At 26.0% G+C, this 15,092-nt stretch overlaps 2 protein-coding genes across 2 annotated transcripts; one reads left to right on the top strand and one right to left on the bottom strand.

The window, feature by feature from the left end:
- Positions 1-1,543: 1,543 nt before the first annotated feature.
- Positions 1,544-7,465, bottom strand: LOC122501549. Its single transcript, XM_043611089.1, has 5 exons — positions 7,276-7,465; positions 6,228-6,474; positions 5,742-5,943; positions 4,297-4,694; positions 1,544-2,664 (listed from the first exon to the last, which is right to left on the bottom strand). Exons 1-5 carry the CDS (start codon positions 7,350-7,352, stop codon positions 2,617-2,619), a joined length of 972 nt encoding a protein of 323 aa, XP_043467024.1. The 5' UTR covers positions 7,353-7,465; the 3' UTR covers positions 1,544-2,616.
- Positions 7,466-9,293: 1,828 nt separating this feature from the next.
- LOC122501545 lies at positions 9,294-14,139 on the top strand. The gene is made up of 2 exons (XM_043611085.1): positions 9,294-13,868; positions 13,981-14,139. Exons 1-2 carry the CDS (start codon positions 9,294-9,296, stop codon positions 14,137-14,139), a joined length of 4,734 nt encoding a protein of 1,577 aa, XP_043467020.1.
- The last annotated feature ends 953 nt before the right edge of the window (positions 14,140-15,092 follow it).

Genomic DNA, 15,092 nt, shown 5'->3' with positions numbered 1-15,092 from the left:
AATTTAAAATTAATATTTGATTTCTTAATTTTTTTTTAATTTCAAATTAATATTAAAATCCTCTCCCCACATTTTTTTTTAAACCTATGCTCAGTTGAAAGGTGATATGTTGAGATATCACAAAGCATAAGCATACATCAGCACCGCACCGGAAACGAAGTCGGGCTATTTGAGCGTTTTTGTTATAACCAGAAATAAAAGACTAAGTTAACAAAAATTTATGATTTTCAGGAACTCATTAAAATAATATTACTATAATTTTATATATATCGTAGGGATTGCTTGCAAATATCATGAGACATTCCATAAATTTTTGGTCTGGATATCTTGGGATTTACCCTGGAGTATCCTTGGATATCCTGTATATTTTGGTGTTTAGCATTAAAGAAATTGCATGTGGATGTCTTGTGATATCCTGCATAATTTTAGTTCGGATATCTTGGGGTTACCATGGGATATCCTGGGATGTCCCGTATATTTCGGTGTTTAATATTATAGAAATTACGTGTAGGATATCTTTGGATATCCCGTATGTTTTAATTTAAATGTTATGGAAATTGTTTGTGGATATCCTTGGATATCCTATATTTTGTTATTCTAACTATCATGGGGAATGCTTGTGGGTGACCTCGGATGTCTCATATATTTTGGTTTTAAATGTAATAGAATTACATATGGATGTCCTGGGGACATCCCGCATATTCTTGATTTAAATGTCGCGGAAATTACTTGCGTGCACCCTTGGGTATCTTATATATTTCAGTTTCAAATATAACGTGAAGTGCATGTGGATGTCCTAAGATATCCTACATGCCTTAGTTTCAAAAATTATAAGGAATTACTTGTGGATATCCTTGGATATCCTGCATATTTTAGTGTTTAGTCCTTTAGAAAAAAAGACATGAGCGAGAATCTCGAATTGAAGGAAATCGACTATCGAAAATCTCGAATTAACTTAAAGCATTAAAAATGTGAAACATAGAGAGGACACTTTCGTATGTAAATGAGACAGCTTAAGCGCAAATTAAAAATTAAAAATAAAGAAGATGGAGCAGATGAAGGCATTCACTTTATTGGTTGGCGCGAAAATTTAAAATTTTTTATTTTTTTTTGTTTAAATTAAAAACTTAAAAAATAAATTAAATTATATTATTTACAAAAGAAGTAATTAAAAAATAAATTTTTTTTTAATTCAGACTTCTTAACTGTCTTCAAAAAATTTAGCATGAAGCAATTGGAAATTTTATTTAAAAAAAAAACTTCTAATACAATTTATTGTAAGAATTAAATCTTTTCTGATCTCGATTTTTTTATAATTTTATAATTTTTTTATTAATAAAAAAAAAGTAAATTATTTTAAATATAGGATTGGTTGGAGTTAGAAAGGATTGAAGTAATTTTTTTTTTTAGAAAAAAAATTTGTCGTATTTAAATGTATATGAAAATTTTATTTTACAACAACATTTTTAAATTGGTTTACATTATTATTATTATAATTAAATAATTAATAAAGAAAAATAATTTATTATGAATAACATTAATATAACATTTTTTTTTAAATATTAAGTTCATAATAATACATACTTATTTCTTTGGAAAAAAAATTTATGTCATAATTTTAAAAATAAAAATATAGAACTGCCAGGAAATACATTACTTTTAGTTGTCACAGACAGAAGATTTTCGTACAATTTTTTTCATTTAACAGTTTTTTAAACTGAAATGTACAAACTCAAAATTCATTTCTTTTACAATAAAATCGACTAAGACAAAAAAATAATGTATTTAATTTTATGACATTTAACTGAAAAAATTTTAGGCAGAACTACTACATGCTTTCAAGGCCGAAATTAGAGCTCGTGTTTCAGGGCTCGCCTTAAAAAGGCGAGAATCTACTCTCCGAGAGTGAGCAGCAGCTCCTGAGTAGCAGATTCTCGCCTTTTAATTTTTTTAATATAAAGTTCATAAAAACAAATACATATTTGGTAATAAATATAACTTATAATAATATTTTTTATAGTCAAATCTTAATATTTAAATCTTTGGAAAATTGTATAATATCATTATGAAAATAAAGAAGCTCCCAGAAAATACATTAGTTTTCGGTTTTAGTCGATTTTTCTCTAAGTTTTTGAATTTAAAAGTTTTCTTCCAATTGAATGTATAAACTTATAAACGTAATATATTCAAAATCCATTTGTTTTTATTATTAATAAAGAGAAAAATCGATAGGGACACAAAACTAATTTATTTTCTGTGGGGTTCTTAATACTTATTTGCTTTATAATTAATTTATAAAAGTAGGGCAGTCTTTTTTACTTAAATGCCTATTTTATATCTATTCTCGCTCATGTTTTTTTTCTAAAAGATTATAATATTATAAATTGTATAAAAAAATAAGTTACATTTTTCTAAATAGTTCTGATTTTTTTTATATAAAAAAATTCTTTTAAATAAATAAAAATATTTATTACTATTTAAAAAATTAAAGTTATTAAATGAAAGAACAAAAATTTTTGTAATTATAAACGAGTATAAACGATATAAACGAGAGATTAAAAATGTTATTTCTCTTGAAAAGGAAAACAGACGATGAAGAAGCAGCACTTAACAGACTTATGGCTTCTTCGGCAATGGTGGGAACTCGCTTAACTTAGGAAACTTCTGAAAATAAAATTATTAAATGAATATACAAAAAAATCACAATATAATAAACATATAAATAGAAAAAAATCATTAAATGTATATATAGAAATAAACAGAAAATAATTAACAAAAATAAAACATAGTCAATCAATAAATAAAATTAAAAATAAATAAGTCAACAAAACTAAATAGAAATAAAAAATAAAAATAATATAACAAAAAAGAAATATAATAAATTAGAATTTTAAGAAAAAATTAAAATAACAATAAATTAAAAAAAATTGCAAATAAAATAACTTCATTACTAATATATAAAGTAATTAACAATAAAATAAATAAACATACTAACAAAAATAAATAAATAAATGTGCTAATAACAAAAAAAATAAATAAAATTAATTAATTATTAATGATATAAATATATAAGTTAACAATAAAACAAGTAATTAAAAAATAAAAATGTAACAAAAAAGAAATACAATAAATTAAATAAATTAAAATAATAATAAATAATATAAACAATTAAAATAACAATGAATTTAATAAAGAAGTAAAAAAACAACAAAAAATTAATTAAAATGAAAAGAAATTAGTTATTAATTATATAAATATATAAGTTAAAAATAAAACAAATAATTAAAAAATAAATAGAAATAAGAAATAAAGATGTAACAAAAAAGAAATACAATAAATTAAAATAAAAAGAAATACAATAAATTAAAATAATAATAAATAATATAAACAATTAAAATAACAATGAATTTAATAAAGAAGTAAAAAAACAACAAAAAATTAATTAAAATGAAAAGAAATTAGTTATTAATTATATAAATATATAAGTTAACAATAAAACAAATAATTAAAAAATAAATAGAAATAAGAAATAAAGATGTAACAAAAAAGAAATACAATAAATTAAAATAAAAAGAAATACAATAAATTAAAATAATAATAAATAATATAAACAATTAAAATAACAATGAATTTAATAAAGATGTAAAAAACCAACAAAAAATTAATTAAAATGAAAAGAAATTAGTTATTAATTATATAAATATATAAGTTAACAATAAAACAAATAATTAAAAAATAAATAGAAATAAGAAATAAAGATGTAACAAAAAAGAAATACAATAAATTAAAATAAAAAGAAATACAATAAATTAAAATAATAATAAATAATATAAACAATTAAAATAACAATGAATTTAATAAAGAAGTAAAAAAACAACAAAAAATTAATTAAAATGAAAAGAAATTAGTTATTAATTATATAAATATATAAGTTAACAGTAAAACAAATAATTAAAAAATAAATAGAAATAAGAAATAAAGATGTAACAAAAAAGAAATACAATAAATTAAAATAACAATGAATTTAATAATTAATAAAGAAGTAAAGAAACAACAAAAAACTAATTAAAATTAAAAGAAATTAATTATAATAAATAAAATGATATAATAATAATTAATATAAAATAATAAAAAAAAAAAATAAGTAAATAATATTAAATTCAAAAAAGTAGTATATAAATATAAATAAATAACAATCAATCAATCAATTTAAAAAATCAATCAAAATAAATAAAAATTAAAAAAATAATAATAAAAACACAAATAAAAAAATTTTATAATTTAAATAAAACTTACAGATTTCGGAGATGAATCGTTATGGATGTCAGAATCTGGATTGTTTTGATGCTCTCTCGGAGGAGTTTGTCGTTGAGTACTCTGCGAGTTTGAGGAATTACTCAATTCTTCAACTTTTAAGCAGAGAAAACCTTTTTTCATGTCTTTGGAAGTGGCAATTTCCTCGCCCGCGATTGTCATGTCGTCCACAGTAGACAGTTGTAGAATTAGGTTGTTAAGATTGCTCCGGAGTAAACCACGTGCTGTTACTTTTGATCCTTCTGGGATGTCATTTCTGGCAGTGTAACTTGATACATTTACAATTAGCTTATGCTTTAAATCGGTTATGCACCCACATCCATAGGAGTAGTTATTTAGAATAACATTCTCTACTTTAAGTTTTAGGAATGCTGTAATTGCTGAAAAACACCGATAAATAATACATTATTAAAAACATTCAAAATTAACTAAATAAATATTTTTTTCATGTAAATTTTTTTGGAAATCAATTGATTGTTTGTTGATTGATTATTGAAAAAAGTAATTAAAATTAAAAGAAATTAATTATAATAAATAAAATAATATAATAATTAAAAAAGGATAAAATAATAAAAATACATAATTTAGTAAATAATATTGAATACAAATAGCAAATAAATAAATACTTCCTCTATATGAGGAAGTAATATATAAATAAAAATCAATGAAATAAATAAACAATAAATCAAAATAAATAAAATGTACAGAAATAATAATAATAAACATAAATAGAAATAAAAAATAAAAATAATAATGTAACAAAAAATAAATACAATAAACTAAAATAATAAATATAAACAATTAAAATATCAATAAATTTAATAAGGTAAAGAAACAACAAAAAACTAATTAAAATACAAAGAAATTAATTCTAATAAAATAATATATTAATTAAAAAAAATAAAATAATAAAAATAAGTAAATAATATTAAATTCAGAAAATTAAAAATTAATTCAATCAAATAAATAAACAAGTAAATTAATTAAACAATCAATAATATTAAATTCAGAAAATTAAAAATTAATCAATCAAATAACTAAACAAGTAAATTAATTAAACAATCAAAATAAATAAAAATAAATAATGTCACAAAAAAGAAATGCAATAAATTAAAATAATAAACATAAATAATTAATTAAAATATCATATCAATGAATTTAAAAAAGAAGTAAGGAAACAACCAAAGAACTAATCAAAATTAAAAGAAATTAATTATAAAATAATTAAAAAAAGTGTAAAATAATAAAAATAAATAAGTAAATAATATTAAATTCAAAAAAGAAATAAATAAATATAAATAAAAATCAATGAAATAAATAAACAATCAATTAAAAAAATTAATTGATATCATTGAAATATCAATTAATTTTTTTTGTGTAAAATATAATACGACAAATAATAATAATTTTTTGAATTCGATACTTACAAACGTTCTCACCAACGTATTTCCCTGCATCTTTCAATGCTATTTCTTTGAAGACGGTAATGTTCTCGGAGGGTGGAATGTGTTCCAAAATTTCGACGACGGAATTGTCCACTATTGATATTTCAACTGGTCCCAAATCATCCTTCTCGAAATAATACTGCATATTCACGCCCATCACTTTTCCTCTCGTGATTCGAACGATCTGAAACAAGATTAAAAAAAATATTTTTATTTAAAACTTGAAGTAATTAATATATTATATAAATATAATATAAATTAAGCAGAATATTTTTTGTTTTGAAAAAGTGTTTTTATAGGTTAAAACAAATTTCTAATGAGCAATACTTTTTATAAAATAAAAAAATAGAAAAAACACTTTTTCAAAAGAAATATTAATTATATGTGACGCTCCACAAGAAAAGGGACCTTATGACAAGAGTAAATAAGGTCCCTTTTCTCGTGGAACGTCACATATATTATACTTACGTGGTTCACCAATTTGCCATCGAACTCCTGTATACGTTTTGGCCATATAAGGATTCTTCGCCTTCTGCCGCTTAGATTGTCCAATATATATTTATCTGGCCGATTCCTCGAAGTGGACGAGTTATTCTGATCGTTCCCTGATCGATCGTTCCCTGATCGATCGTTCCCTGATCGATTCGACATCGTTCCTCCTGTATTTTGCCGTGGCTTGGGCTCCTCCTTCATCACAATCAATCCTGTCAAGATTCTGTAAATTTTTGAAAAAAAATTTTAATGAAGGAAAAGAAAGTAGGATATCGGGTACAGTGACTGACACTAATTAAAAATCGCTATAAAATAAAACAAAACATTTTATTAATGTTAATTTTAATATATAAAATATAATATTTGGATGGAATCTTTTAAAGTAGTAGCATAATTTAATTTATTTTTCACATTTTACTTTCTATGAAGATAACCTCAAAAAGTGAATTTTAAGGTTATCCCCACAGAAATTAATATTAACATTATAGCATTTTTTTTTAATTTTAAAAAATAATACATTAACAAAGTTTTTTTCTTTTATATTTATTGTGATTTTTAATATGTGACAGAGAAATTAAAATTATTATCCGAAACTGAAAAAACATAAACGAAAATTAATACTGCTACTATTTTAATAGTAGCTTCCAAAAATTGCATTTTATAATATTATTAACTTTTTTTAAATTTTAACATATACATTAACAAAGTTTTCTTTTATATTTACTGTGATTTTTAATGTTTTCTGGTGAAAGGGACCTTACGATATACAAAATTATAGGTTATGTTTAGAAACTCTTAATTACCTTACTGAAATAAAAAATTATTTTTAATTATTATTTTTATTTTAATATTTAAAATAGTTAATAAAAATTAATTATGTTTGCAGATAACCAAAGACTACTAAAATTAACCTACAACAATTTTTTCTCGTGCAGATCCCTTTCTTATTATTAAGTAATGATATTTAATGTAATATTTAAAATAATTTATATTAACGTTATTTATTATTATATATAAAACTTACATCGTTGTATCTCCATTCGTAAATGAATCGATTTCTTCGTTGCAGGTGATGTCGTGTTTTTCGATAAGTTTCTCCATATTCCTTTGTTCTTTCTCCACAGAGCAGCGTCCTTTGTTCTTTCTCCACAGAGCAGCGAGCACGTCCTTCCAGTTCAACGGTTTCGCAGTAAAAGAACGATCATCAAGCTTGAAAGTTTAGAACAATGGGACGCCGTTATATTATGGTGCCTTTACATGAAAAGAATAATTTACCTTAGGGTGCACTTACATGTAGAATAGTGGAGTTCGTTAGTCTTTAAGCGGTGTTTATATGCATGCGTTTAACTTTAAACAATAAGAGTAACAAGAATAAAGCAGTATCTAGATAGAGAAAAAAAGTGAAAAATGCGCGACGCAGACGCGAAAAAAATACGTGGCAATTTTTCGCGTTTGCGTCGCGCGTTTCTCACTTTTTTCTCTATGTAAATGTAGCTTAAGGGTGCGATCCCATGTGAGCAGAATACGTCGACCGAAAGCAGAAAATCATGAGTGCAAAAGAGATAGATAGATATTGTTCTTCTTTTCACTCTTATAATTTTCTGCTTCGGTCGACGTATTCTGCTCACATGTGATCGCACCCTAAAAGTATATGAAAACGCAAAAACGTTTACGTTAAAACGTAAGCATCTAGACATGGAGAAAGGCCTTTAGAGTGTCATATCAGGTTGTAGATTTTTTATCGAAAAAACTTGAGTTTCAATCTATTAAAAACGTTACAGTTTATGTCTATGTCTATACTCGCGCGCAAAGACGCACATTTTCTTTGTAATAAAAATATAATAATAAAAAAACCGCAAAGGACCAAATTGTCGAGGAGAAAAATATTTACAGCCTGAACATCTTCTTAATACGGTACGTAAGCATGCATCATTATAATTTAGTAATTATTAATAGTTTGAGATAATGCTTTATAATATAATTAACCTAAAATTTGCGAAGTGTAAAATCTAAGAATTTATTATTAATTAATAATAATAATATTATTAATTATAATTAATTAATTAATTATAATTATAATTATTATTATTAATTAATTTTATAGGCTTGAAGAAGTAAATTATTTTAGCAGGCAGAAGGAGATTTTTAACTGTAATGTCAAATATTATATTATTACATGTAAATTAAAAGATTTACACTTTTTTACAATTATATTAATTCATATTGGAATAAGAATATTATTATAGTATTAATTTGTCAGACATATAGTGATTTCAAAAGTTTTCCGAAATAAAATGTGATGTAATTGTAACTAAAAAAAATTATTAACAAACGTTTTGTTTAAGTGCATTTTTATTTATACGTCTTAAAAACGCAAATGTAAAATGAAAAGTTTTATATTTAAATTTAAAAATTGTAAAAAAACGTTTTGTTTATATACAAACATTTTCATTATTGACATAGCTATTATTATTATTTAATAAGAAAATATTTAAGTAATCTTATTTTTTAACTAATCTAATTTTATTAACTCTTTTACAGGTGATAATAAATCGCCAAGAAAGAAGAGTTCTACAGGAAAAAAGATTTCATAGATTTATCAGATTAATAGATTTACGAGATTAATAGATTTAACAGATTAACAGATTTATCAGATTAATAGATTTATCAGGTTAATAGATTTATCAGATTAATAGATTTAACAGAATTATAGATTTAATAGATTAATAGATTTATCAGACTAATAGATTTACCAGATTAATAGATTTATCAGATTAATAGATTTAAGAGATTAATTAACAGTATTAAAAAAACTAAAAATATATATAATTTATTAGATTTAAAAGATAAATAAACAGATTTTTAAGAGACCAAACAGATATTCAAAAGATAAAAACTATTTAAAGAGATAAAACAATAGAAAAGATTAATTTTTTAATTTAAAGAGATAAAACAGATTGATAAAGAAATAAAACATAAAACAGATTGGATAAAATTGATTTTTTAAAAAATTAAGTGTGTACAAATACAAAAAGTTGAAAAATGAAAAGAATAGTTCCTGATCGGAAACGAAAATCACGAGAATGTAAAAATAGAATTGTACATGAGCTAGAATGTTCTATAGATAACACGATTAATAAGAAGAATAAAATAGAACATGTTATTCAAATAGGAAGTATCGATAAAAATGATATCACAAATGGCTATGAGCTTAACAGTAATCAATCGAATCATTTAGAGAAAAATTTGCTACAATTTAACGAGCATAATTATTGCAATAATATTGAATTAATTTCGGTAAATGATGATGAATCAAACCCTAATCAGGCAATTCACTTGCAAAAAAGTTCACTGCTTTTAAATGAGCATAATTATTGTAATAATGTAGAATTATTTTCTTCAACTGGACAATTAAACGTTAGTCAATCTACTCAGGTTCAAAATTTACTACACTTTAATGAGCATAATTATTGTAATAATGCAAGCTTACTTCCTTCCACAAGCACTACAACCACTGTGCATTCTGAGTCTAATAGAGATAATAATTTTTTAAACAATATTTCCGAACATTATCTTGGTGCTATGAATGTTTTATGCATTCATTGCAGTGCAAAGCATTTTAAAGCAGAAAAAGTATCTAACAAAGGAAATTCTTTTAATAATTGCTGTAGTCATGGAAAAGTAGTATTAGATTGTTTGCCAGAACCACCATCAATTTTAAAACAACTGTTTGATGGTAAACATTCTTTGTCAAAACACTTTTATGATCATATACGTTATTATAATAATGTATTCTCATTTGCATCTTTTAATGCTAACTTAGTACAGTTTAATAATAGAAGACCGGGACCATACTGTTTTAAAATTCAAGGTCAAATTTATTACCAAATCAATACATCGTTATATCCAGCTAATGATGAATTACCAAGATATGGCCAACTATTTATAGTTGATGCTAATGAGGCTACAAACTATCGTCTAAATATGAATTCAAATTTAAATGCAGAAATTCTTAATGCTCTTCATAATGTCATGGTACAAAATAACGTATTTGCACATTCTTATCAAATGATGAAAGATGAATTGGAATCAATGGTGTCAGAAAATGATGGCCAGGAACCTGAACTACAATTGCTATTTACACTAAAGAAAGGACAAGATAAAAGACGCTTTAATTTTCAAAAGGTTAATGAAGTTGCAGCAATTTTTTCAACCACAGCAGAAGGTGAAATACCAGAGTCTTATGTTACAATACGTAATAAAAATACAAAAAGCTTACAGTATGTGAGTTCTATGGATGCAAATGTAGAACCTTGGACTTATCCATTATTTTATCCCTATGGAAATAGAGGCTGGCATGATAGTATTGAAATGGTTGGAAATAAACGAAGAGTTACTAGAAATGCTTATATAAAGTACCGAATGGCTATTCGAAATAATACAAATTATATTTTGATGGGTCGGCGATTATTTCAGCAATGGACAGTAGATAATTATGTAAAAATTGAAAAGGATAGAATGACCTTTTTGCGAAATAATCAAAAACAATTGAGAGCTGACACATATGAAGGTCTCTTAAATCATTTAGAGCAAAGAGCAACAGATGCAAATTGCCGCGTAGGAAAAGTAGTTATTTTACCGTCTTCATATATTGGGTCACCACGTAACATGTTACAATCGTATCAAGATGCAATGACTATAGTGCGATCATTTGGAACTCCTGATTTATTCATCACAATGACATGCAATCCAAAATGGAGAGAAATAACTGAAAATTTGTTAGATGGACAAACTGCTTCAGATAGACCAGATTTAGTTGCTCGCGTTTTTGAACTAAAGAAAGAAGAATTAATATTCACTATTGTAAAAAAGAAGCTATTTGGAGAAGTGAAAGCTTATGTTTACGTAGTTGAATATCAAAAGCGTGGATTGCCTCATATACACTTACTCGTGACATTGAAATCAAATTACAAGATTTCAACACCTGAAATTGTTGATAAATATATAAGTGCTGAAATTCCTAACCCTAACGAAAATTTAGAATTACATGAAATTGTAAAAGCTAATATGATACATGGTCCTTGTGGAGATTGGTGTTTCGATAAAGATGGAAAATGTTCAAAGCATTTTCCTAAATCATTTACTGACCATACTACTATGGATGAAGATGGATATCCAAAATATAAGCGCAAAAATACTGGAACCTACGTCCGTCGAGATAATTCAGAATTCGACAGTCGGTATGTTGTACCTTACAATAAAGAGCTACTATTACTTTTTCGTAGTCATATTAATGTTGAATGCGTAAAGGGCGTTAAGTCTGTAAAATATCTTTTTAAATATATTTACAAAGGTCATGATGCTGCATCTGTAATAATTGGAGATTCAAATAATACTGAAAATGAAGAATCTTATATTTTGAACCATGATGAAATTAAGAATTACATTGAAACTCGTTATGTGAGTCCTCCAGAAGCATGTGGACGTATTCTTAGTAATGATTTACAAGGTAGAAGTCATTCAGTTTATCGATTACCTATACATTTACAGAATCAACAATCAGTTGTGATAGATAATATTGATGATCCAGAGGCTATTAGAAGCGCGCTAAGTCGTTCAACTGAACTAAGTGCTTATTTTACATTAAATCAAAATGACCCTTTGGCTAAAAATTTTTCATATTCTGAAATACCATCTCATTATGTATTCAAAAAAAAAAGAGGTACATCTACGTTCGTATGGGAAAAACGAAAGTCTCAGTTTAATGTATTAGGACGTATGTATTCCATTAGTCCAACACAAGTTGAACTATTTCACCTAAGGTTGTTATTGTTATCTGTAAAAGGAGCTACAAGTTTTGAAAATTTAAGAACAGTGAATGGAACTCTTCATGACAGTTTTGTTTCTACATGTTTATCATTAGGATTAATTGAAGATGACAGTGAATGGGAGAATGCTATGACTGAAGCTAAATTATGGATGATGCCCCAACAATTAAGACGGTTGTTCGTGAGACTTTTAATTCATTGTCATCCCATTTCACCAGAGAAATTATGGGAAAAATTTAAAGATGATTTATCTCAAGATTACAGTAGATCAATGCCGGAGAATATTGCACATAGAAAAGCATACATTCAGATAAATACTTTGCTTAATGAAGAAAATTATAGCTTAGCCTCTTTTCCATCAATGCCGCAAATTACAGAAACTGATGACAACATCGACAGTGAATGGGAGTCTGAACAACATCGAAATATTGGCACACAACAGTATCTAAAACTTAATGAAAAGCAAAAAGAAGTTGTTGATAGAATTTTAAATACAGTTGACGATCAAGATAGTAACAATGATCGATGTTTCTTTATCCACGGACCTGGTGGATCAGGGAAAACATTTATTTATACAACCTTATATCATATTTTAAAAAGTCAAGGAAGAAAAATGTGTACTATGGCATTTACTGGAATCGCGGCAACATTACTTCCATATGGTAAAACAGTTCATAAAACATTTAAATTACCAATTGCAATATATAGTGATTCCTCACAGACTATTAAAGCACAGTCCAAAGAGGCGGATTATTTAAGAAGTATTGAAGTATTTATTTGGGACGAAGCGCCGATGGCTCCAAGACACGTTTTAGAATTAGTTGATCGCAATTTGCGGGATATTACAAATGACAACAGACCTTTTGGAAATAAAATAATGATACTTGGGGGCGACTTTAAGCAATTATTGCCTGTCAAAATAAATGCTACTCGTAGTGAATTAGTTGATCTTTGCATTAAATTCAGTTCCATTTGGCCTGTATTTCATCAATTTTCTCTGACCGCTAATATGCGTACATTGCCTCACGAAGTTGAATTTGCTGAATTTTTATTGTCAGTTGGAAATGGAACTGATAACGATAATGATGACAATTTACATTTACCAGAAAGTTGCATAGCACCACGGAATACAGACATTGTAGAGGATATCTATGGGGAAGTAATTAGGCAAAAACAATTTGAAAAGTTATCGAAAATGGCAATATTATCAGCCAGAAATGTTGATGTTGATGATATTAACAAAGCTGTCGTTGAATTATTGAATCCTGAAACTGAAAAAATTTATACCAGCGTCAATAGCACTAAAAACTGTGATAATGGCGAAATGGGCGAGGCTCTTTTACCAGAATACTTAGAGACACTAAATCCTCCATGTTTACCTCCTCATGAATTACGATTACGAGAAAATTCTGTTATCATGTTAATTAGAAATCTGTCTATTAATGAAGGTTTATGTAATGGGACAAGATTACAAGTGTTAGAATTAGGAAATCATTTACTGAAGTGCAAAATATTAACTGGCGATAAAATGGGACAAATAGTGTTTATTAATAGAATAACTTTGTACAGTGACGATCGTTATCCTTTTCAGTTTAGTCGAAGACAATTCCCAATAAAATTAGCTTTTGCAATGACAATTAACAAATCACAAGGGCAAACGTTTGATAAGATTGGAATAGATTTGAGGCGAGATGTTTTCAATCATGGACAACTTTATGTTGCTATGTCGCGTGTACGATCTTGGGATTCTTTAAAAATATATTTAGGAAATCAACGAGAAAGTAATATTGTAAAAAATTATGTTTATAAAGAAATTTACACTTAGATTTTAACATTTTTTATATAATTTTTATTATTTTTAGACACTGTATTAATAAAAATTTGATATGTTCTTTCACTAGAAAATACAACTCAGGAGAGTGCAGACCCAAGATAGCGTGAAACAGAAAACATTTAGAAGAAAACGTAAAGCAAAGCAGAATTTCACGAGTACAAGAGAAAGCCATAATAGAAGTAACAAAGAAACACGCAAAAAAGCTTTAGAGTGCGATTCCATGTGAGCAAAATACGTCTACCGAAAGCAAAAAATCATGAATGCAAAAGAGTTAGGTAGACATTGTTGTTCTTTTCACTCTTAAAAAAAACTTGCACACTTTCAGATTTTTGGTGAGCGAGGTCCGTGAAAATTTACGTTACTAAATATGATTGGCTTTAATAAAAGTTCATTTCCACGCCGCTTTTAGTAGAGCCAATCAAATGTCGTGACGTGAATGAATTTTCACGATCGTGAAAATTCGGTGCTTGCCCAAAAATTTGGAAGTGTGCAAGCGCCTTTATGATTTTCTGCTTTCTGTCGGACGTATTCTGCTCACATGGGATCGCACCCTAAATGCTTCGTAAAACGCAAACATATGAACACAGCTGCAGTTAATAGAGGAAAAAATTTGTATACATAAAAATTAATAAATATTGAAAAATGAAATTGAAATATCAAAATTTAAATGTAAAAACGGAGTCAAAGAAGACGGCCACTTAATCTCATTTCTATAATAATTACTTAAATTTGTCATATTAAGATAACAAAAAGCATTGGAAATAGCATGCAGCATGTGAAACAGCACAGCAACGCGGACGGCCGCCTGCGGCCGTCAAGCGGCGCTAGTATTAAAGAAATTGCGTGTGGATATCTTGTGATATCCTGTATGTGTTTAGTTCAGATATCGTAGGGATTGCTTGCGAATATCCTGAGGATGTCCCGTATATTTTGGTGTTTAATATTTTGCATATTATTGCAACAGTTTACATATATAATAAAATTGTAATCACCGAAATATAAGATGATTGAATGTCCAAGGATATTCGAGATATTGCGCAGGTGTGAGTACGCATGAAAGTATGTATATTAAAAAAAAAATTCGCACTATCATTATTAAGTTTAAAGGGAACCTTTTTGGGAAAAATCTTAATACTAATTAATAGAAAGAAAATAATCATCTTATTATACATCGCCTTC

This window comes from Leptopilina heterotoma, unplaced genomic scaffold, assembly GCF_015476425.1.
Source record: "Leptopilina heterotoma isolate Lh14 unplaced genomic scaffold, ASM1547642v1 Lhet_2105, whole genome shotgun sequence".
Lineage (NCBI taxonomy): Eukaryota > Metazoa > Arthropoda > Insecta > Hymenoptera > Figitidae > Leptopilina > Leptopilina heterotoma.
This window is presented reverse-complemented; position numbering and strand designations above follow the sequence as displayed.

What these genes read in the sequence shown, in the direction of transcription:
- LOC122501545 (XM_043611085.1), top strand. Translation starts at nt 9,294, where the DNA reads ATGAAAAGAATAGTTCCTGATCGGAAACGAAAATCACGAGAATGTAAA. An exon ending in ATCAACGAGAAAGTAATATT is followed by an intron (nt 13,869 to 13,980) that starts GTAAAAAATTAT and finishes TTCTTTCACTAG; the next exon opens with AAAATACAACTCAGGAGAGT.
- LOC122501549 (XM_043611089.1), bottom strand. Translation starts at nt 7,352, where the DNA reads ATGGAGAAACTTATCGAAAAACACGACATCACCTGCAACGAAGAAATC. An exon ending in ACGAATGGAGATACAACGAT is followed by an intron (nt 6,475 to 7,275) that starts GTAAGTTTTATA and finishes AAAAATTTACAG; the next exon opens with AATCTTGACAGGATTGATTG. An exon ending in ATACGTTGGTGAGAACGTTT is followed by an intron (nt 4,695 to 5,741) that starts GTAAGTATCGAA and finishes GGTGTTTTTCAG; the next exon opens with CAATTACAGCATTCCTAAAA.